Source organism: Lepidochelys kempii, chromosome 1, assembly GCF_965140265.1.
Source record: "Lepidochelys kempii isolate rLepKem1 chromosome 1, rLepKem1.hap2, whole genome shotgun sequence".
NCBI lineage: Eukaryota > Metazoa > Chordata > Testudines > Cheloniidae > Lepidochelys > Lepidochelys kempii.
This window is the reverse complement of record NC_133256.1, coordinates 31355013-31379992: the sequence shown is the minus strand read 5'-3', so window position 1 is coordinate 31379992 and position 24980 is coordinate 31355013. Positions and strand designations below refer to the sequence as shown.

At 44.1% G+C, this 24980-nt stretch overlaps 1 protein-coding gene across 2 annotated transcripts in view; it reads left to right on the top strand.

Moving 5' to 3' along the window:
• The first annotated feature begins 9836 nt into the window (after nt 1-9836).
• Nucleotides 9837-24980, top strand: part of TRPC6 (transient receptor potential cation channel subfamily C member 6) — a 190835-nt gene continuing 175691 nt past the window's right edge. For both annotated transcript variants that reach the window (XM_073337992.1, XM_073338002.1), the window contains exon 1: nt 9837-10352. In XM_073337992.1, the coding sequence (XP_073194093.1) occupies nt 10210-10352 (143 nt within the window). In that variant the 5' untranslated portion in view covers nt 9837-10209. The remainder of the gene's footprint in view (nt 10353-24980) is intronic.

The window sequence follows — 24980 nt, the reverse complement described above, 5'->3', positions numbered from 1 at the left end:
AAAGCAGTATAGCAGCTGGAAATAAGCTGGAGAAGCCAGCCCTCTATGGAGCAGCTGCAAGTGCTTTTTAGACCACCAGCTTTCTATCTGTCAAAGCAGTATCTTTTATTAAGGCTCCAGTGAACATCTAAGGTGCCACAAGTATTCCTGTTCTTTTTGCGGATACAGACTAACACGGCTGCTGCTCTGAAACCTGTCATTATGCAAGGCACTGAATTTAGCTGTATGGAATGGAAATCCATCAACTTCATAAAAAAACTCATACAGATACAGACAGACATCATCTTCCTTTCCAAATGCAAACAGATGGACACCATACCAAAAGGATTAAAGGTAAAAAATCCATTACAATCTACATATCACACAGACTATGCTGACAGCTTGTGCCACACGCTCTCAAAGAAACTGAGAAACCACAGCAACATCCTATACAGCAAACAGGGAAAGATTAAGAATGAGCTCTCAAAACTAGATACTCTCATAAAAAAACAACCTTCCACACAAACTTCCTTGTGGCTGGACTTTACAAAAACTAGACAAGCCATTTACAACACAAACTTTGCTTCTCTACAAAGGAAAAAGGACACTAAACTATCTAAACTGCTACATGCCACAAAGAGCCACAACAGTGGTTCCCTTAACCCACACAACAATATTGTTAATCTTTCCAGCTATACTCTTAGCCCGGCAGAAGAGTCTGTCCTATCTCGGGGCCTCTCCTTTTGTCCCTCCAGGCCCATGAACATGATACAGTTCTGTGGTGACCTAGAATCCTACTTTCGATGTCTCCGACTCAAGGAATATTTCCAACACACCTCTGAACAACATACTAACCCACAGAATCCTTCCTACCACCACTACAAAAAGAAGGATTCTGTGTGGACTCCTCCTGAAGGTCGAAACAACAGACTGGACTTCTACATAGATTGCTTCCGTCAACGCGCACAGGCTGAAATTGTGGAAAAGCAGCATCACTTGCCCCATAACCTCAGCCGTGCTGAACACAATGCCATCAACAGCCTCAGGAACAACTCTGACATCACAATCAAAAAGGCTGACAAAGGAGGTGCTGTTGTCATCATGAATAAGTTGGAATATGAACAAGAGGCTGCTAGGCAGCTCTCTAACTCCACATTCTATAGGCCATTATCCTCTGATCCCACGGAGGATTACCAAAAGAAACTGCACCATCTGCTCAAGAAACTCCCTGGAAAAGCACAGGAACAGATCTGTGCAGACACATACCTAGAACTCCAACCAGGGGTATTCTATCTGCTTCCCAAAATCCATAAACCTGGGAATCCTGGATCCCCATCATCTCAGGCATTGGCACCCTGACAGCAGGATTGTCTGGCTATGTGGATTCTCTCCTCAGACCCTACACTACCAGCACTCCCAGCTATCTTCGAGACATCACTGACTTCTTGAGACACCACTACAATCCATCGGTGGTCTTCCTGAAAACACCATCCTGTCCACTATGGATGTAGAAGCCCTCTACACCAACATTCCACACAAAGATGGACTACAAGTTATCAGGAACAGTATCCCCGATAATGTCACGGCTAACCTGGTGGCTGACCTTTGTGACTTTGTCCTCACCCACAACTATTTCACATTTGGGAACAATATATACCTTCAAGTCAGTGGCACTGCTATGGGTACCCGCATGGCCCCACAGTATGCCAACATTTTTATGGCTGACTTAGCACAACGTTTCCTTAGCTCTCGTCCCTTAACACCCCTACTCTACTTGCGCTACATTGATGACATCTTCATCATCTGGACCCATGGAAAAGAAGCCCTTGAGGTATTCCACCATGATTTCAACAAATTCCATCCAACCATCAAACTCAGCCTAGACCAATCCACATAAGCGATCCATTTCCTGCACACTACTGTACTAATAAGTGATGGTCACATAAACACCACCCTATACCGAAAACCTACTGACCGTTATACTTACCTAAATGCCTCCAGATTTCATCCAGAACACATCACACGATCCATTGTCTATAGCCAAGCTCTAAGATACAACTACATTTGCTCCAATCCCTCAGACAGAGACAAACACCTACAAGATCTCTATCAAGGATTCTGAAAACTACAATACCCACCTGCTCAAGTGAAAAAACAGATTGACAGAGCCAGAAGAGTACACAGAAGTCACTAACTACAGGACAGGCCCAACAAAGAAAATAACAGAACACCACTAGCTGTCACCATCAGCCCCCAACTAAAACCTCTCCAGCGCATAGTCAAAGATTTACAACCTATCCTGAAAAATGATCCCTCACTCTCACAGATCTTGGGAGACAGACCAGTCCTCACTTACAGACAGCCCCCCAACCTAAAGCAAATACTCTCCAGCAAGCACACACCACACAACAAAAACACTAACCTATCCTTGCAACAAAGCCCGATGCCAACTCTGTCCACATATCTTTTCAGGGGACACCATCATAGCACCTAATCACATCAGCTAATCACACCTAATCATATCAGAGGCTCGTTCACCTGCACATCTACCAATGTGATATATGCCATCATGTGCCAGCAATGCCCCTCTGCAATGTACATTGGCCGAACGGGACAGTCTCTACACAAAAGAATAAATGGACACAAATCTGACAACAGGAATCATAACATTCAAAAACCTGTAGGAGAAAACTTCAACTTCTCTGGCCACTCAGTAAAAGATCTAAGGGTGGCAATTTTGCAAAAGAAAAGCTTCAGAAACAGACTCCAAGGAGAAACTGCTGAGCTTGAATTAATATGCAAACTAGATACCATTAACTTGGGTTTGAATAGAGACTGGGAGTGGCTGGGTAATTACACATATTGAATCTATTTTCCTAAACTTAAGTATCCTCACACCTTCTTGTCAACTGTCTAAATGGGCCATCTTGATTATCACTACAAAAGTTTTTTTCTCCTGCTCATAATAGCTCATCTTAACTAATTAGCCTCTCACAGTTTGTATGGCAACTTCCAACTTATCTGTGGGTATGTCTACACTATGAAATTAGGTCTAATTTTTAGAAGTTGTTTTTTTAGAAATCGTTTTTAAATAGTCGATTGTGTGTGTCCCCACACAAAATGCTTTAAGTGCATTAAGTGCATTAACTCAGCGGAGTGCTTCCACAGTACCGAGGCTAGCATCGACTTCCGGAGTGTTGCACTGTGGGTACCTATCCCACAGTTCCCGCAGTCTCCGCTGCCCATTGGAATTCTGGGTTCAGATCCCAATGCCTGATGTGGCAAAAAACATTGTCGCGAGTGGGTACATGTCATCAGGCCCTCCTTTCCTCCCTCCCTCTGTGAAAGCAACGGCAGACAATCGTTCTGCACCTTTTTTCTGTGCAGACGCCATACCACGGCAAGCATGGAGCCCGCTCAGATCACTTTGGCAATTAGGAGCATATTAAACACCACACGCATTATCCAGCAGTATATGCAGCACCAGAACCTGGCAAAGCGAAACCGGGTGAGTAGGCGACGTCAGCGCAGTGAGGAGAATGATGAGGACATGGACACAGACTTCTCTCAAAGCATGGGCCCTGGCAATGCAGGCATCATGGTGCTAATGGGGCAGGTTCATGCCGTGGAACGCCGATTCTGGGCCCAGGAAACAAACACAGACTGGTGGGACCGTGTAGTTTTGCTGGTCTGGGACGATTCCCAGTGTTTGTGAAACTTTCGCATGCGTAAGGGCACTTTCATGGAACTTTGTGACTTGCTTTCCCCTGCCCTGAAGCGCACGAATACCAAGATGAGAGCAGCCCTCACAGTTGAGAAGCGAGTGGCAATAGCCCTGTGGAAGCTTTCAACGCCAGACAGCTACCGGTCAGTAGGAAATCAATTTGGAGTGGACAAATCTACTGTGGGGGCTGCTGTGATGCAAGTAACCCACGCAATCGAAGATCTGCTGATATCAAGGGTAGTGACCCTGGGAAATGTGTAGGTCATAGTGGATGGCTTTGCTACAGTGGGATTCCCTAACTGTGGTGGGGCCATAGACGGAACCCATATCCCTATCTCGGCACTGGAGCACCAAGCCGGCGAGTACATAAACCACAAGGGGTACTTTTCAATAGTGCTGCAAGCACTGGTGGATCACAAGGGAGGTTTCATCAACATCAACGTGGGATGGCTGGGAAAGGTACATGATGCTCGCATCTTCAGGAACTCTGGTCTGTTTCAAAAGCTGCAGGAAGGGACTTTATTCCCAGACCAGAAAATAACCGTTGGGGATGTTGAAATGCCTATAAAAAGAAAAGGAGTACTTGTGGCACCTTAGAGACTAACCAATTTATAGGCTGTTACTCTGAAATGCCTATAGTTATCCTTGGGGACCCAGCCTACCCCTTAATGCCATGGCTCATGAAGCTGTACACAGGCAGCCTGGACAGTAGTCAGGAGCTGTTCAACTACAGGCTGAGCAAGTGCAGAATGGTGGTAGAATGTGCATTTGGACATTTAAAAGCACGCTGGTGCAGTTTACTGATTCAGTTAGACCTCAGCAAAACCAATATTCCCACTGTTATTACTGCTTGCTGTGCGCTCCACAATATCTGTGAGAGTAAGGGGGAGACGTTTATGGTGGGGTGGGAGGTTGAGGCAAATTGCCTGGCCGCTGGTTACATGCAGCCTGACACCAGGGCGGTTAGAAGAGCACAGGAGGGTGCGGTGCACATCAGGGAAGCTTTGAAGACCAGTTTCATTACTGGCCAGGCTACGGTGTGAAAGTTCTGTTTGTTTCTCCTTGATGAAACCCCCCACCCCTTGGTTCACTCTACTTCCCTGTAAGCTAAGCACCCTCCCCTCCTCCCTTCGATCACCACTTGCAGAGGCAATAAAGTCATTGTTGCTTCACATTCATGGAGGGAAGGACAAGGCCACACAGCACTTTAAAAGTTTAAAACTTTAAAACTTATTGAATACCAGCCTTTTGTTGCTTGGGCAATCCTCTGGGGTGGAGTTGCTGGGTGGCTGGAGGCCCCCCCCACCGCATTCTTGGGCGTCTGGGTGAGAAGGCTATGGAACTTGGGGAGGAGGACAGTTGGTTACAGAGGGGCTATAGCGGCGGTCTGTGCTCCTGCTGCCTTTCCTGCAGCTCAACCATATGCCGCAGCACATTAGTTTGATCCTCCAGCAACCTCAGCATTGAATCCTGCCTCCTCTCATCACGCTGCCACCACCTTTCAGCTTCAGCCCTCTCTTCAGCCCGCCACTTACTCTCTTCAGCCCGCCACCTCTCCTCCTGGGCATTTTGTGCTTTCCTGCACTCTGACATTGTCTGCCTCCATGCATTCGTCTGTGCTCTGTCAGTGTGGGAGGACAGCATGGGCTCAGAGAACATTTCATCATGAGTGCGTTTTTTTCGCCTTCTAATCTTCACCAGCCTCTGGGAAGGAGAAGATCCTCTGATCCTTGAAACACATGCAGCTGGTGGAGAAAAAAAAAGGGACAGTGGTATTTAAAAAGACACATTTTATAAACGTCCAAATGATGCGTACCGCGCCCTCCTGTGCTCTTCTAACCGCCCTGGTGTCTGGCTGCGCGTAACCAGCAGCCAGGCGATTTGCCTCAACCTCCCACTCCACCATAAACATCTCCCCCTTACTCTCACAGATATTGTGGAGCACACAGCAAGCAGTAATAACAGTGGGTACACTCTTTCATGGTAAACCTTGCTGTTAACATTACATACACAGCAGATGTACTTTCGTTCCAAGGTCACATTTTGCCTCCCCCCACCACGTGGCTAGCCCCTCCTGCCTCTCCCCTCCCCGTGGCTAAGAGCGGGAAACATTTCTGTTCAGCCACAGGCAAACAGCCCGGCAGGAATGGCCATCTCTGAATGTCCCCTGAAGAAAAGCACCCTATTTCAACCAGGTGACCATGAATGATATCACTCTCCTGAGGATAACAGAGAGAGATAAAGAACGGATGTTGTTTGAACGCCAGCAAACATACACTGCAGTGCTTTGTTCTACAATGATTCCCGAGTACGTGCTACTGGCCTGGAGTGGTAAAGTGTCCTACCATGGTGGATGGAATAAGGCTGCCCTCCCCAGAAACCTTTTACAGAGGCTTTGGGAGTACAGCCAGGAGAGCCGCAAATGCCAGGGCAAATTAATCATTAAACATGCTTGCTTTTAAACCATGTATAGTATTTTAAAAGGTACACTCACCAGAGGTCCCTTCTCCGCCTGGCGGGTCTGGGAGACAGCCTTGGGTGGGTTCAGGGGGTACTGGCTCCAGGTCCAGGGTGAGAAACAGTTCTTTGCTGTCGGGAAAAGCAGTTTCTCCGCTTGCTTGCTGTGAGCTGTCTACAACTTCATCATCATTATCATCTTCCTCGTCCTGAAAACCTGCTTCTGTGTTGCCTCCATCTCCATTGAAGGAGTCGAACAACACAGCTGGGGTAGTGCTGGCTGAACCCCCTAAAATGGCATTCAGCTCATCATAGAAGCGGCATATTTGGGGCTCTGACCCGGAGCGGCCATTTGCCTCTCTGGTTTTCTGGTGGGCTTGCCTCAGCTCCTTAAGTTTCACGCGGCATTGCTTCGGGTCCGTTATGGCCTCTGTCCTTCATGCCCTGGGAGATTTTGACAAATGTTTTAGCATTTCAAAAACTGGAACAGAGTTCTGATAGCACGGATTCCTCTCCCCATACAGCGATCAGATCCCGTACCTCCTGTTCGGTCCATGCTGGAGCTCTTTTGCTATTCTGGGACTCCATCATGGTCACCTCTGCTGATGAGCTCTGCATGGTCACCTCTGCTGATGAGCTCTGGCCTGCGTGGCAAGCTGCAGGTGATCATGCAAACAGGAAATTGAAATTCAAAAGTTTGCGGGCCTTTTCCTGTCTACCTGGTCAGTGCATCTGAGTTGAGAGTGCTGTCCAGAGCGGTCAAAATACAGAACTCTGGGATAGCTCCTGGAGTCCAATACTGTCTAATTGCGTCCACAGTACCCCAAATTTGACCCGGCAAGGCCGATTTAAGCGCTAATCCCCGTGTCGGGGGTGGAGTAAGGAAATTGATTTTAAGAGCCCTTTAAGTCAAAAAAAAGGGCTTCATTGTGTGGATGGGTGCAGGGTTAAATCAATTTAACGCTGCTAAATATGACCTCAACTCCTAGTGTAGGCCAGGGCTGTATGTATATATATTTCTTCTTACTATATGTTCAGTTCTATGCATCCAAGGAAGTGGGCTGTAGCCCACGAAAGCTTATGCTCTAATAAATTTGTTAGCCTCTAAGGTGCCACAAGTCCTCCTGTTCTTTTATCTATTGGTCTGTTCTTCTAATTCCAAAGCTGAAACTTTACCATTTGTAATAATCATTTTTCATCCTTAACTTGGAGAAAATGAGGTATATCAAGCAATGTCCAATTTAGCCTAAAAGTCTGAATCTTAGACCTTGAATTGCTTGAAACTATATTTGCTAATGAAAATGTAGGCATAAGAGCTGGTTGTGCAGTTGCAGAAATCCTATCTGCTCATTGAAGAATGCCTTAAGAGTGTAGAGGGGATTATACAATGGATGATCTGCTTGTACTCTCCATGAAACCTGCAGATGGCATGGAAGTTTTTAAGGATTTGTCTAAAGAACCCCCATTCTTGTCCTTCCCTCTTGACTTTGGAAGCTTTATAAGAATTACAAAAATGGGGAACATGCCTCCTTGAGCTAATAAGAAATTAGATGTTCAAAACAGGAAAAAGTTGACTACAAACCCCAGGAGAAACTTCTAGAGGTCAAAGCAGCTCTGGGCCACCCTTTCCCCATTTTGCCAACAGAAGATAGTAGAGAACTTTTTACTTTCTAAGGCTTCAACCCACAGGCTTTACACTAGTAACTTGGGAAAATATGCGGATGTCTGTCCTTGCCTATATCTATGTGTATCTATATGTGGGTTTTATGTTGGTATGTTTAATTACTGTATTTGTGTATGCACAAGTAATATGTACATTAAATTAGTTTTCATATGAATTACTTGTGCATACACAAATACAGTAATTAATGCTCAAACTGGCATCAGTTAAGTCTTTAAGGGAACTCTTATAACACTGAACCTGGCTGTTTTTGCTGCCATCAACACATGGCAGAAGGGTTATGTTGCTGTTGAAATAAGTAGCAAATGTGGGCTGGGGGCCGGGAAAGGAGAGGAGGAGAAGAGGAATAAAAAGAAAAAGCTTTAAAAATCAGCCAAGAGGCTCATTAGCTCCAGAGGCAGTAGCAGTAATAGCGGCAGAGCCAGGAGGCTATTTCCCTATTCTCTCCTCCTTGCAAGTGGGGCCTTCATACAGATGGGTGGATTTAGAGGCTCATCATAAGAATGGCCATACTGGGTCAGATGAATGGTTCATCTAGCCCAGAATCCTATCTTTTGACATTGACCAATAGCAGGTGCTTCAGAGGGGATGAAAGGAACAGGTCATTACTGAGTGATCCATCCCCTGTTGTCCACTCCCAGCTTCTGGCAAACAGAGGCTAGGGACACCCAGAGCAGGGCGTTGCATCCCTGACCATCTTGGCATAGCCATTCTATCCTCCATGAACTTATCTAGTTCTTTTTGAACCCTCTTTTATTTTTGGCCTTCGCAACATCACCTGGCAACGTTCAATGCGCATTGTGTGTGACGAAGTACTTCCTTATGTTTGTTTTAAATCTGGGGCCTATTAATTTAATTAGGTGACCCCTGCTTCTTGTGTTATGTGAATAAGTAAATAACACTTCCTTATTCACTTTCTCGACACCAATCACAATTGTATAGACCTCTATCATATTTCCTCTTAGTGTCTCCTTTCCAAGCTGAACAGTTCCAGACTTTTTAATTTCTCCTCATACAGAAACTGTTCCATACCCTTAATCATTTTTTTTGCCCTTCTTTGTACCTTTTCCAATTCTAATACCTTTTTAGAGATAGGGTGGCCAGAGTTGCATGCTGTATTCAAGGTGTGGGCATACCATGGATTTATATAGTGGCATTATGATGTGTTCTCTCCGGAGCAGTTGCTGTGCTCTTCCTTCTCCAGCAATCCACAGCTGGGCAAAGAGGGAGGCAGAGTGGTCTCAGGGCCTTTGCCTAGGCAACCACAACATGTTAAACATACACATATTATGCACACTAAATCGGAACAAATGTATCCATAAATTCTTGGCTGGGGTGGGGGGTCACAGAGCTCCTCCAGCCCCTGGCCAGGGTGGGGAGAGAGAGTGAACTCCTCTGGCCCTGGGACTCTGGTAGGGAGAGCGAGCAAAAGGTCCCTGCCAGGGCAGGAGGAGCTCCCACACACTACCAAGTACTTGTGGATACATTTATTCAGATAGCTCCATAGGGTTTTTCCTTGAAATGGGGCATATACTGCTGTTTATTTCTGTGCCTGTGATTTATGGGCATGTGTTGATATGGTATAATACGTGGGTTTAACATGCCCCTCCAAAAGTGGTCCCATTTAAATTCCTGCGCACTGCCCATAGCAGAATATTAGTTTGATAGGCAAATCACCTAGGGAACAATATTAAAGGAGAAGGGAGGGCTCCACTCCCAGCCTGGGACTGTAGCGTCTAGACCCAGGGAGCAGGTAGTTTATAGCGGGAGGGCGATGGGCATTTCCAGACCTCCCAGCTCCAGCTCCTCAGGGCACTGGCCCGTTGGCAGCGGATCTCCCGCAGCTCTAGGGAGGACACCGCTCAGGACGGGGCTGTGCAAACTTTTACTCCTGGCTCCAAACGCCGGGCAGTGACGACTGGGGAGGAGGATGTTGCCGACTGACATAGTAACTCCGCTCCCTCGCTCCTCTCAGCCAGTGTGGCTGGGAGCTGCTGGCGGCCGCGGTTGGCTGCTGGCCCCGTGCCTGGCTGTGGGCGTGGAGGGAGCCGGGGGCGCTGCTGCCCTCCGGCCGCTGACTGGAGACGCCAGGCAGCGAGGGAGCCCGAGGGTTTCTTCTGCGGGCCCCATGGCGGCCCGGGCGCGGCCCTGAAGGAGCCCGGTGCCCCAGCCCGGCCGCCCCAAGGCAGCGGAGCAGCCGAGCGGTGGCAGCCGGGCGCGGGACGCGTGGCTGAGGGGGTGTGCCAGGCTGGGAGAGCCGGCGCTGCCTCCGGGGGCGCCCGGGTCTCTGCGGCTCCTCAGCCCCAACCGAGGGTCCTGGGCCCCCCTCCACGCCCCGGCGCGAAGCTCGGAGACCCCCGGGAACAGCATGAGCCGCGGCCAGCCCTACGCGCCGCGGCCGAGCAGCTCGCCGGCCAGGCCGGGCCGGAGGACCGACAGCCAGGACTACCTGCTCCTGGCCCCGGGGGCGTGCGAGGAGAACCCGCTGCCGCCCTACGCCTACTACCCCGTGTGAGTGAGCGAGTCCCGCGCGGCGACGCGGCTCCGGCGGGGAGCTGGGGTGGCCGCGGGGCAGAGAGGCAGCGGGGTGGGGGAAGCGGCCTCCCGAGGGCGGCAGGCGTGGGGCTGGGGGCGGGCGGCAGCAGGAGTTGCCAGCCCCAGCGCAGCGAGGTGCAGGTGCGCGCTGGGGGCGGGCCGGGGGACCGAGCCTCTGCCGGCTGGCACTCAGGCGGCGGGGAGCGGGAGTCCCTCTCCGGCCTCAGGGCGCGGTAGCCTGGGACGCGCGGGGTCTGGGCGTGGGGCGCGCCGGCGGGGGGTGTGGGGGCCGAGACACAGCCTGCCGCCCCGCAAGCGCACGGCCTGTCTGGGTTCCCCCTCTCGCTGGGAACGGTCACCAGACAAATACTCGGGAGTTCGTAGTTGATCTGTGGGTTTGCATCGCGAAGAGCAGGCACTGAGCTCACGAGGGGATGGTGGATAAAAGGAAATAAGCGGCCTGTTTACAAAAACAAGCAGGCTTGTAAAAAATCCGGGTCCTGCTCTGCAGCGCTACCTGAGCGGGTCCAGTCCTTTCCCTCCCGCAAGCAGCAGCGCCGTTCACTAGGATGCGCCCTGAAGTCAGCAGGCAACGTCTCATCGTTCTAGGTGGGGACTAGTTGGCTGCTCACAAATGCCTGGGAGAGGAGGCTACAAGAAAGTCTGACTCTCCAGCTACCACCTTACTAGGAAATCCTCGCAATCTTTATTTAAGTTTTGAAATGAAAGTTACGCACACTTTTTCAAGGCTTAGGAACGGTGGCCTTTCAACCAGGGTTTGCTTCAGTTTGTCCTCTAAAAGCAAATGAACATATGTGCCATTCATTTTCATATTACCGTTTGTTAATGGAGATGATTTTAGTTTTGATATGGTAGTTTTAGTTTGGTATGTTTGTCTCATGTTATATCTCTAGAAAAGACATCTGGCAGCTGTAGTTTGTGGGGGGCTTTGTTTGTTTGTTTGTTTTTTGTTGCTACTAACATTCATTGCAACAGAACATCATTTGACAGGTGAAATGGAGATTAGACGGGGACTGAACAATTTGGTCACCTTTCCCGTAGTAGAATTGTATATTGTAATTGTTTTTTTAGAAAAAGAGAAAAGTAACTGAATATGAGTTAACTGGAATAGACAGAACCAAAGACATGGAAGGTAATATATGCCCTGCTATACTGTCACTGAAATAAAGTCCTAACTGAATAGAATAGATTTAACTAAATATGGAGCATGTTACGAACTGCACTGGTTGGTCTGTTTAAAATTAACACCCTGCAATGTGTCTTCTATAGTCATAGTAACTTCTATGGTCAGTGGTCCTTATTGGGTGCACATTACATTCTAATTCATAAAGCCACAATCTTCTCAATTGGTATGTACAGTCCAAATCATACAGGCTTGGCAATTTGATATTCAGAGTGCCACTGAATTACAATTTTTAAATTAGCAGGTGTAAGAAGATCAATACGTTAATTTTTCTACTTTTTACAGTACTAAGATTCCAGGAATATTTTTTTTAAACAATCAGGGCAATACATGCATTGCCTACAACATCTCTAGTTATATATTATCAATGTGACTGGTATAGTTATCACTTGGTAGTGTTTCTGAGGGAAGAGGCAACACAGAGTGGGAAAATGTTTATATTATGTGACATGACAAGAAGCTATGATTTCAGTTGATTACAAGACAAACTTTCTTTCAAACTGACATACTCCGTCATGTATTCTACTACTTAACTGATTCCTCTGGTCAACCTCCTCTGACATATGGTACTTTGCCTAGATAAGATTTATCAACCAGCCTGGTGTAGAAAGGGAATAATAGTCAGAAAAACTCTGAGACAGCAATGGGATTAGATATTTATACTGATATCTAGTATATCTAGAGCTGAATATTTAAAACAATTTTTTCTGCCCTCAGTGAATCACATAATAGCCAATGTTTTATGGTGCTAGTCTGGTAAATCATATGATGAAAGTCTCAATTTGTGTCTAAGCTAATGTGAAGGTCTAGGAGAAAGTATAATAGTTTGTGATAGTGAATTAGATAGTTTTAAGAAACTAGCATAAACTATTGTGTTAAAGTAAAATGTTTTAACATAAAGCTACTAATCTCTTACATACTATGTTTCTTGGCAAAGCCAATTACTGTATTAAGGACATTTTTGGCAAACAGTAATGGGGGGGGGGGAATCTTACTATCACGTGCACATACAAAAAGGACTTACAAACTTTTTGCTCTAGGGTTGTAACGCAGAGCAATACAGCACAATATTTGAAGAAGGATAAGTTAAAGGTGCTGTGTTACAAAGTATATGTTACCCACTTTTGTATTTGACCTGTGGGAAGATTCCTCCCCCTTCTTTTGTTACTCCCCTCCCCCTACCAGAAGCTCTAAGTAAGTAAATATGAGATACAATTTAGCACTTGTCATATAGTGCAGAGAGATGGTTAGAGTAAGTTGCATTACCAAACAAACTGTAACCTAGGCTTGGTCTACACTACAGAGTTAGGTTGACAAAAGGCAGCTTATGTTGACCAAATTATGTCTGTGTACACACTACTCTTGCTCCTGCCCATGTAAGCCCTACTACACCGACATAATAACTCCATCTGCACCAGAGGTGTAGGGCTTATGTTGATGTAGTTAGGGCAACGCAGCTGGTGTAGGCCTGCCTTATTTACATTGACTGTTGGCTGTCATTCTTGTCAATTTCATGGCTCCATGCTAGAGCCCTGAAATTGACAAGAAAGCTGGGCTGTCACTGGAGCTAGTGGAGTACAGTTACTTGTATGCTTTAAATTAGCTAGATTACTAGTTAAGGCTCCAATCCTCCAAAAACGTAACCACATGCTTAGCCTTACACTGAGTTCCCTTTCTGAAGTCAGTGGGACTACTCAAAGTGCATAAAGTAAATCCTCTGTGTAAGTCTTGACAGGATCAAGACCTTTGTGTTCATCTGTTCATTATTGGCAGTTTCTTTATATTTAACAAGGTACGTAGAGTCAGATGACAAAGGTATGTTCTTGGTAAATATATAGAATACAGAGAGTGCTATATGTTACACTATGCAACAGTAATTCCCGTTAGTAAGTTTCTAAAACAAAATATTTCTTCAGTTTCCTATTTTTCTCAAATTTATTATCAGATGAATTCCAGTTATGCCTTTAATTGTACTCTAAACATAAATTACCTGGCACTGTGTGCTTATCTCAAGAGACAGGGTGATGTGTTTTTTTCATCTTCCAGTAGTGATGTATATAAAATATAAACAGAAAATACTAAGTCAGCAGCTGAAGAGGTAGCTGCAGCATTTATGATATCAACAATTTAGAGAGTCAGTCCTACAAGCTGTGTGCCTCACAAGTGGTATTTTCCCCATTGACTTCTGTGAGAGTGTCAGGCTTCAAGCACCTCACAGGATTGGGCCCTAGGAAAATAAGTTTTCTGAATTGTCTATCCTTCAGGGTCAGATAGGATAAGGGTTGTGATTGTTGTGGAATAGAGTCAGGGTATCTAACTGTATTTATTTATTTATAAGATTCACTTTTGGATTCCTAACATATAAGCTTGTGAAGTTGTCAGCATGGCTGTTGTTGATTAAAAGAAGAAAGACAATAATTAATTTCATTTCAGGCTCTCTTTAACACCTGAATTAAAGGTAATAATCTAAGTTTCCTTCATCTCAATTGCATTGCACAAGGTGAAATGGCTTGAGCTGTGGAACAAAAGTGGACACTTAATGTCTTAAATGAAGACATGGTACTCTTTTTATGGGAATTTCAGACTACAATGCTGACAGTGTGTTTGAAGTAAAACTGCTACTTACTCTAATAATGTCATAATTAATCTTGATCAATATATTACTGGTAATAATTCACTTATTTCAGAGGTAAAAATGTACACTGAGGGCTTGTTCCTCAGTGATATGGAGCATCTGTAACTTTGACTAAATTCCTTAAACAAATTCTTGTAAGAGGGGCTGGCTGGAAAGCAAGAATTTCATTTTGTGAAAAATTTCAAGGTTTTGACATTTGTATTCATTCCCCATCAGAACACAATCTCTCCTGTTGGAGCTGCTGCACTTTGTATAAATAACTAAAAATTGGGAAGGAGAGACTGACCAACCAACTATATAGCCCAGTGTTTAGGGCACTCAGCTGGAATGTGGCAGTCCTACTTTAGTCCTGAGTAAATCATTAGTCATTAAGCACTGGTACAAATTGCTTAGGGATGTTGTTGAATCTCTATCACTGGAGGTTTTTAAGAACAGGTTAGACAAACACCTGTCAGAGATGGTCTAGTTGTTATATAGTCCTGCCTTGAATGCAGGGGACTGGACTAGATGATCTCTCGAGCCCCTTCCAGTCCTACACTTCCATGCTTTCTCATTCCTTACTGAAGAAAAGCTAGCACTGAAGTCCATAGAAGCTGTGCCTGAGTAAGAACTGAGAAAACTCCCTTCTCACCATAACTGTAGAATAACACAATTAATGGCATAACATGTGTAACATGATTAGCACTTTGAAAGTGTGAAGAAAGTGTGCTAACCTTCGGGAAAAGTTTTCCTCTAGTGATCATTCTGTGCATGTCAAGCCTCTTTACAGAGTTTGTATTGCTTTGAGAATATGCAATATGTAAATTTCAAGGTCCTCTAATGTTTGGACTGTTTTATTTAAACAGTTATTTTAGAAGTCTTTAAACTGTTCATTGTGTTTACAATTTAAGGCCCCAATCCTGCAAACACCACATTAAAACACTTTGAATCAGTGGATCTACACATGGTTGTAAGGTTAAGTATATATGTACATGTTTGCAGGATCAGGGGCCTTAGTATATAGCGTCTTTAACAGTGTCTGATTCTTTGCTTAACAGAAAGAGACATTCCTGTTTAAAAGAATTTATTCACTGTCATCATTTACCTTCCTTTATTCCATAACAGGGCTAGATAAATGGTGCAGCTACTGATCCAAACTTGGTTTATACATTACAAAGGAGTTTGTATTTACTGGGAACAAACTCCTTATATCAATCAGATTTGCTTTGAATTAGATTGCTTGACAACCTTTATTCATAGATAATCCTAGAATATCAGGGTTAGAAGGGACCTCAGGAGATCATCTAGTTCAACCCTCTGCTCAAAGCAGGACCAGTCCCAAACTAAATCATCCCAGCCAGGGCTTTGTCAGGCCTGACCTTACAAACCTCTAAGGAAGAAGATTCCACCACCTCCCTAGGTAATGCATTCAAGTGCTTCACCACCCTCCCAGTGAAAAAGTTTTTCATAATATCCAACCTAAACCTCCCGCACTGCAACTTCAGACCATTACTCCTTGTTCTGTCATCTGCTACCACTGAGAACAGTCTAGATCCATCCATCCGTCCCTTTCAGGTAGTTGAAAGCAGCTATCAAATCCCCCCTCATTCTTCTCTTCTGCAGACTAAATAATCCCAGTTCCCTCAGCCTCTCCTCATAAATCATGTGCTCCAGCCCCCTAATAATTTTTGTTGCCCTCCGCTGGACTCTTTCCAGTTTTTCCACATCCTTCTTGTAGTGTGGGGCCCAAAACTGGACACAGTACTCCAGATGAGGCCCCACCAACACTGAATAGAGGGGAATGGTCACTTCCCTCGATCTGCTGGCAGTGCTCCTACTTATACAGCGCAATATGCTGTTAGCCTTCTTGACAACAAGGGCACGCTGTTGACTCATATCTAACTTCTTGTCCACTGTAACCCCAAGACCCTTTTTTTGCAGAACTGCTGCCTAGCCACTTGGTCCCTAGTCTGGAGCAGTGCATGGGATTCTTCCGTCCTAAGTGCAGGACTCTGCACTTGTCCTTGTTGAACCTCATCAGCTTTCTTTTGGCCCAATCCTCTAATTTGTCTAGGTCCCTCTCTATCCTATCCCTACCCTCCAGCTTATCTACCACTCCTCCCAGTTTAGTGTCATCTGCAAACTTGCTGAGGGTGCAATCCACACCATCCTCCAGATCATTAATGAAGATATTGAACAAAACCGGTCCCAGGACCAACCTTTGGGGCACTCTGCTTGATACTGGCTGCCAACTAGACATGGAGCCATTGATCGCCACCCGTTGAGCCCAATGATCTAGCCAGCTTTCTATCCAATTTATAGTCCATTCATCCAGCCCGTACTTCTTTAATTTGCTGGCAAGAATACTATGGGAGACCATATCAAAAGCTTTGCTAAAGTCAAGAAATAACACGTCCACTTTTTTCCTTCATCCACAGATATGAGTTATCTCGTCATAGAAGGCAATTACTTTAATATTTTAAAAGTACAAAACAGGTTCCTTTTTGGGGCATAATGAATGTCAAAGACTTTAGTGATGATACCTTGGTCATGACATATTTCTATAAAGTCCTGTAAATCAATTTTTTTGAGTTCTGACACGTTGGGCCAAATTGAGTGTCAGCATAAATGGATGCAGCTGCCTTGCCTTCAGGGGATTATGCCTGCTTAAATTTGGGCTGAATTAGACCTGTTGTGCTTTATTAGGAAAGTACATATGAATTGTAAAATAACTGAAAATATTAAACTGGCACACACTAGTTCAACATTACAGCTAGTGCTATGGCTAGAAAAAGCATCACATGCCAGACCTGCTGGTGGATTTGAGGCTAAACTTGAGCTTCAGTACTATTAGCTAGCGAAGGGAATATAGGTGATGCTTTGTATCTGCCACAATGTATTTTATTATAATACTGAGAATCCTACATACAGCATCTGTCCTGGGAATGGCTTTACCATATCAAAGGCAGCTATTACCTTTCTTAGAAGTCAGATCAAATATTTTTATGGAATTTTGGCTTATGCATAGGGCAGAGAAGGAAGGAATTTCGACAGAGGGGAAATAACAGTACAGAATGAAAAAAGTGAATGAAAACAGATCAATACTTGGAACTGTAGAGATGATCAGTCACGACCTATACAAAGTGAGAGCCCTTGTAAAAGGATAAACAGAGTGAGAAAGTGAGGCGAGATTATATGCAAATATTGTGGTCCCTGCTAGTGCTGAGAGGGGAAAAAGGTGAAAAGTTTGACAGCTAAAAGGCTATTGTGTAAAGTTTACTGCTCCCAGAGGCAAAAATTTAGTGAGAGATTTCTATAAGAGCCTAAAGGAGTTAAGCACCCAAGTCCCGCTGATCTAAGCACTTTTGAAATTCCCACCCTGAGGTTCTAGCACCACTAGATAATAGTTGCAAGAGAGAAGTAGCAAAGTTCCTAACCAGCAAGTCACTCGGGAGAACATTGCTCTCCAAGAGTAAGGGGAAATAGTTGTGCCCTTAAACCACACTGTTCCCTTGTAGCAGCACTGTAACCACATTGGAACTGAGACACAATAAAACAGCGGAAGACTGTAGAGGATTATCCCTTTGTTCCTCCTCAGAACACCTTCAATTCCACTAGCAGCTGCCAGCTGTGTCTCACACAGCATTGGTACTGGAATCAAAAAGGGATAGCATGCTGCAATTTTCAAAAAAAATTTTTTTTAAACTCATAGCAGAAGTAGTCTGTGTGGCATAATACCCCATATTTGAGCTCTGGTTTCAGCCTAAAATAACCACTTCTCTTTAAGTTTAGAACAATCTCCAAACCTTTTGGTGGAAAAAACACTCTTCAGACTGTCTCCAAAAATATGTAGATAAGAAGGCCTTTTGAATTTGGTGTCCTCTTGCATGGTTATACTTTTGGAATGGTAGATGAGTGGACTCTCTTCCTCTGGAGTCATTCTGTCCCTTTAAAGAATCAAAAGATATATAGTGACCTATATGTATTTAAAAAGTTTGCTGAAGTACAAATATTTGGGTTATTGTTCCTCTGGTGCCTGTAGCCCATTGGGATAGCTTGTCTTCATTATATTCATTGCCTTGCCTTCATTATATTCTGCCTTTATTATATTCAGCAGTAATACCAGGAACCTATCGGCCTGTATCCTGTAAGACATTAGTTTTAGCAGTTAGCATAAAGTTTAAGGCCTATGAACTTTGGCACAGATAAACATCCTGAAGGAAACCCCCAAGTTTTGGGGAGCTGAATAGAATGTGTAAGGGTGAATTTTGAAGTTTGTCCATAATGACACCAGTCAACCACAGGAACATGAGTTAATATCCTCAGATGACTGACCACAAGAGTGCCGTGGCAAAGAATTCATCTATATGATAATAAGTTGAGATCACTGATATACTAACCTATAGAAGAAGGACACCCCAACATTAGTAGAATGAGGAAATACAAATAAGGAAGAGGGGAGAAACTCCTAGTGAATATGCATTAGACTTGGTGGCGACAATGTAACATATTAAAGTTGTATTCTAGTCTGTGGGCAGTAGCTGACAGAGAGGTAGCTCTTGGGAGATGCCAGAATGATGGCCATTGGTGATGAGCAGGAAGATGATGGTGATAAGGAAGATAATGGCTAACATTTCAGGTTGTTCTGCAAGGGATGGTGTGAGTACACGTCTACCCCGATATAACGCAACCCAATATAACACGAATTCGGATGTAATATGGTAAAGCAGTGCTCTGGGGGGCGGGGCTGCGCGCTCCGTTGGATCAGCATGTCAGTGTGTCTGACTCTGACAGACTGCTCTGAGTGGTGTGTTAAGGGTGCCAGGCCGGGGCCAAAGGGTTGGATAAGGGGCAGAGGGTCTCGGGGGGCGGTCAGGGGACAGGGAGCAGGGGGGATTGGACGGTTCAGAGGTTCTGGGGGCGGGGTGGTCAGGGGAGAGGGAACGGGGGCATTGGATAGGGCGTGGGAGTCCTGGGGGGGGCTGTCAGGGAGCGGGGGTGTGGATAGGGGTCGGGGCAGTCAGGGTACAGGGAGTGGGGGGAGGGGTTGGATGGGTCGGGGGTTCTGAGGGGTCAGTCAGGGGTGGGAAGTGACTATTAATAATGGAAATGCTTGAGGCCAAAGCAAGTTCGATATAACACGGTTTTACCTATAAAGTGGTAAGATTTTTTTGGTTCCCGAGGACAGTGTTATATCAGGGTAGCGGTGTATATGGATTTCAAAGGTACATTTTGCATTCTCTCTATCTCCCTTACTGAGCTGGAGTGTTCGTGACTTTGCTAAATGTATTAATACATTATTGTAAATATAGGAGAGTTTCTATAGTGTGAGTGTTGCAACCCTGCACATTGGGGTTCACAACTATACAGAAATTTTAATAATACTGGGCCTGATCTTGGGACGAGAACCAGTCAACCCTCAAACTTGGAATTCTAAAGTAATCAATATAATAAATATATAATCTATAGATCAGGCAGCAGACAGTATTTCATTGGCAGGCAGCCTTGTCTTGCAGATGGAAAACAGGACTGAGAATTAGGTTTGGAGTCTAATCCCAATCTAGATGCAGATGTGCTATCTGATGTGATAATGACTGTACATGTGTGTAAATTTTGAGGCTGAATAATAATTCATTGTAATAATTAATTGTAGGGTCAATAATGGGTCAATAACAATAATTCATTGCAGACCCAGCCAAAATGAAGATGTCTGTCCAATCTGTTCATATTGCTTATTCAAGTTTTTAAAAACAATTTGAATTGCAAAAAACACACTTTCTTGTAAATCTGTGGAGAAACAAGTGTGCACTAAAAGATGAGCTGTAAAGCAAGCAGAATATCACATTAAAAAGAGAAGAGTTTTGAATTTTATCACTGTCTGAAGGCACAGCTTGTTCCTTGGTTTCAGCAGTTTTCAAATCAGGTAATTTGTAGGCAACATTAAGGTCAATGCATATTTCTAACCCCTATATATGTTGAGCAAAACGTGTAATTTCACTGAATGCAATTTAATAGTGTCAGCTACTCCCCTGGCATCAGTTTTATTTCCCTTCTCAACTACTCTGCTTGAAATACGCTGTAAAATTATCTTTCAGACTCTTCATTAGACCTAATCACTTTGGGGAGTATGGTGCAATATGGCAGCTGTATCCAACAGTGCCAGTCTTGCTGCTTAGAGGCTTTGAGATGCTATGCCCTCTTACAAATATCTCAAAAAAGCATTAGCAAAATGGTCACATATTTTCAAAAGGCGTGGCAGATTCTCCTTTTACACCAAGAGCTCTAAATGTCTTTGGTTCTCTTGTATTTACTCTGCCATCAAAAAATGAGAAGAGAGATAAACTAGAAAGTTTTCTGTGGCTCGAAGCTGAAATGGAGGCTCATGCTTCAGTCGTTCTTTAGGGGCAGTGGAGGAAGGATTTCAGGCCAACACTATCCACTTTGCCTCAGAAAATCAGAGGCCTGTTGCAAGTATCATCACACCTCAGTAGGGCCATAGAGCCATACAGCATAGCTCCAAAAGTGAATTATTATAGCTAGGGTGAGGGGTGTAGCCAGGATTCCTCTAAATGCTCCGTTCCAACAAATCCCTTGAGTGGCCTCCACCAGGGAATATTCTATGGAGTCCTCCTGTAAATGCTCTTTGAAATGGTTGAATCCAGTGAGAGTGCTGTGTAAGCATAGCCCTTCGGTGCAGCTGCTCCTGCTGGTACAGGGGCTGTAAATTGCACACCAGTGCATCAGCAGGAGGCAAGTTGAGCCCTGTATGTTCTACTTGGTGAGGAAGGTGGTTATTACATGTTAAGCACTGGTGTATTATTGGTAAATATGTATTGTCAAATTGAATTTATGCAGATAAATAGGAGGTCATTTATCAAGTAGTCTGAGTTATGATAAAATTAATAATCCATCTGGTCTGATTTTCAGCAGTTTATTTGTAGAATTTACTTAAATGCACTGTAGAATCTTATGAACAATGTACATTTACAGATAGATTTTCATATGGTTACTGAAATACAAAACAAGTCTGTTCTCTAAACAAAAAGAATTATGTTTTTAAGATGTCGAGCTTGGTATGTAAGTATATGTGATTTGCTAAGTTTGGATGGAGGAGTGGAATGGTGAGAAATACTGTGCACACACAGTATAGTTCATGTTTGCACTATCAGTGTTAATAACAAGGACCAATTTTTTGCTACACACCTTCCCCAAACTGCTTTGTGTGGAAAGTTGTTATAAGCGGCAACCTAGAGAATTCCTGTAGAGCAATGAGAAAAGGAGTACTTGTGGCACCTTAGAGACTAACAAATTTATTTGAGCATAAGTTTTCATGAGCTACAGCTCACTTCATCGGATGCACACAAGTACTCCTTTTCTTTTTGCGAATACAGACTAACACTGCTGCTGCTCTGAAACCTGTAGAGCAATGGAAATCCCTAGGTGAAGGTGAGTCAGCCTGATGGCTTTGTCACCTTCCTCATGGCCTTTGTGCCTCGGCATAGGGGACATGACTGAAGAAAAGTTTGAGTAATTACATTCTGCCTACCTACATTATCGCTGTAATTTTACTGGGCTAGAACATTGTTAATTTCCTGCCCCAAAGTGCTGTGTAACGTTGGACAGGAACCTCAGAGATATCTTCAGTTCACTGATGTGCATGTGTGGTGCACATGTGTGTGCAGTCTACTCTACAGTAGCTTAAAGGGCTTTGGGATAGTAGGATGTATTCAAATAGAAGTTATGATGATTAAATATGGACAAAATATTAGTGAGAATTACATTTTATTCATGAGCTTTCGTGAGCTACAGCTCACTTCATCCGATGAAGTGAGCTGTAGCTCATGAAAGCTCATGCTCAAATAAATTGGTTAGTCTCTAAGGTGCCACAAGTACTCCTTTTCTTTTTGCGAATACAGACTAACACTGCTGTTACTCTGAAACATTTTATTCAGTTTTCTCTGGCATGGATTAACATTTTGATCTCAAAGTAGTGTAATTATTTTATTATTGGTTAAGCACTGACAATTTAAGTACTTAAATCAAGAATACTTTTCAGAAATTGTGCAAGAAATTATGAGAAACAATGTGGTGGTGGCTTATTGAATCCCAATTTATTTTCTGTATCCATTTCAAAATGACTTCAGCATATCATTCCTTTTAGTAGAATGATGGTGAATGCAATTTGGTGGGGCACTGAGGGAAAGATATTTGAACACATCCAAAAATAAGCTCCTGTTACTTTTCACAAGTAATGAAGAATGGTATCAGATTTTTGAGCCTTACTAGGGGAATAGCTTGGGTGCTGCAGATCAGGATTTAGATGCATTGTCAAAGCTGTTTGGGAAATTTATATAGCTCCCTGCTTGCATGGTTCTTACAGGAACTGTTAGTCACTTACTTCCATAAAGAAAATTTCACTAAATTAGACAAAAAATCCATTACTGTGGGATGGACCTGCTGGGTGGGGTTTCTACTACATATGGAGTACTTTTTTTTTTTTTTTAAATGTGGTTTTGGTGGTTATGAAGTAAACTGTCAGATGAAATAAGAATGACAAATAGTGTAGTAATAACCTTGTATCACTCAGAACCAAATGCACAACCCAACATCTGTCTCTTTGCTCAAACATTCCTGCAATAGTACCCTTAGTCATGCCCACAGTCCTACTCTCCTATATACAACAATAATTAAAAGCAAAACAAATCTAAGCCTGCCTTCTGCTAGCAGGGAAGGAAGAAGGAGTGAGATTGTTGGAAAGTGCTCAGATACTAGTGATGTGTGCCAGTGAGAACCTGCATGGTTCAGTGGATGGAAGGGTGGGATGGTGGATGGATCAAAGTTGCCAGTCTATTTAATAACTTGAAGGCCCACCACCTCAGGTGTGGGAAGGGTCACAGAAGTCAGAACTCAAGAGATTATGGGGGACAAAAAATTAAACAGGAACGGGAGAGGCGGGGGAACATGTCACAGTGTCAAAACAAGGCATCCAGATGGGGACACCAAGGAGTAAACCCCAGACAAAGTCCACTGTTCCAAGAAAGAATCCACTGCCTGTCCTGGAAATGAAAGTCCTCTTTTCACAGAACAGGCAGAGATTAGGCAATGGCAGTGGAAGTTTACACACAGTGTCCTGATAATGTTTAAGCAAGGATCTTGTGTCTCCTACAACCAGCGGTACCGTGATCTTCCAGGGTGAAATCCTAAGAATACTGAAGTCAATGGGAATCTTGCCAGACCACCCAGATGGAGGAGCTCACATGTATTTTATCAGGCCCTGGCCAACTCTCTGTTGACAGCAGAAAACATTACTTGTTTAGGCCAGTTGAGTCATTATTTAAAAAGAAGGAAAAGAGCTCACATTTATGTCTCCTTTAGCCATGACATCTTGGGAATTCACTGATGCAGGATTTGTGTGTGCTTCACCGCTCACGTCAGAGCTGGGCACTGGACACATTGAGCTCAGGTGAGCAACACAGTTATCCTCCTGTCTCCCCCTTGTCATCCTCTGGTGTCTGGATCCCTGATCTGCCTCACCAGAATCAGAATGGGTCACATGGCAACTGGGCATTTGCCTGGTGGACCAGTTCTCTGCATAGGCTGCAGGCTGGGGCATTATCACCCATCTGTGAAGATAGCAGTTTACTAGAAGAGGTATTAGCATTATCTTTCTCTACCAGTTTGCCAGTTGGCTCTAGTTCCTGCTTCCCTGATTTTTCTATTCATCCCTGTCAGGGATTTTAAACTCAGATTAATTTGGTGCAACAGCTTTCTGATATTTTGCTGGTATTTCAGAATTATAACTAGCTGATTAGGCCCACTTGAAAATGGAGGGCTTCCTCTTTTTGATGAATGCACTGTGCTTTCTTTAGTGTGAGGGATTGCCTGTGCTATGCATATCCAGATATACTGCAGACAAATCCTCATTTCTTTTTAAAGGTCAACCCATCACCTTACTTTTAGATATAATTAGAATATCCAAATCCAAGTACTAAACTTTGTTAGGACTGTTCTGTGTATTCAGGCCTTAGGCCTCCTAAATAGTAGTAATCTAATATTTGGCATCTTCCCCAAGGATTTTGAAATGTATCACATACACACACATGTTTGCATGCAGATACGGTGTGGAGGCTACCATAATATAAATAATAACAAACAGCAACAAACTTAAGTACATCAGAAGCTAGAAGCCTGCCAGTGGGACCACTGGATGATTGAGATACTAAAGGAGCACTCAGTGAAGACAAGGTCATTTCAGAGAAGCAAAATGAATTCTTTGTCTCAGTCTTCACTGGGAGGGAGATTGCTGTACCTGAGCTATTCTTTTTAGGTAACAAATCTGAGAAACTGTTCCAGATTGAGGTGTCATTAGAGGAGGCTTTGGAACAAATTGATAAATTAAACAGTAATAAGTCACTAGGCCCAGATGGTATTCTCCCAAGAGTTCTGAAGGAACTCAGATATGAAATTGTAGAACTACTAACGGTGGTATGTAACCTATTGCTTAAAACAGCCTCTGTCCCAGATGACTGGTGGATAGCTAATGTGATGCCAACTTTTTTATTAAAGGCCCTAGAGGTGATCTTGGCAATTACAGGCCAGGAAGCCTAACTTCAGTGTCAAGCAAATTGGTTGAAAGATAATAAAGAAGAGAATGATCAGATACATAGATGAACATAATTTGTTGGGGAAGAGTCAACACAGCTTTTGTAAAGGAAAATCATGCCTCACCAATCTATTAGAATTCTTTGAGTGTGTCAACAAGCACATGGACAAGAGTGATCCAGTG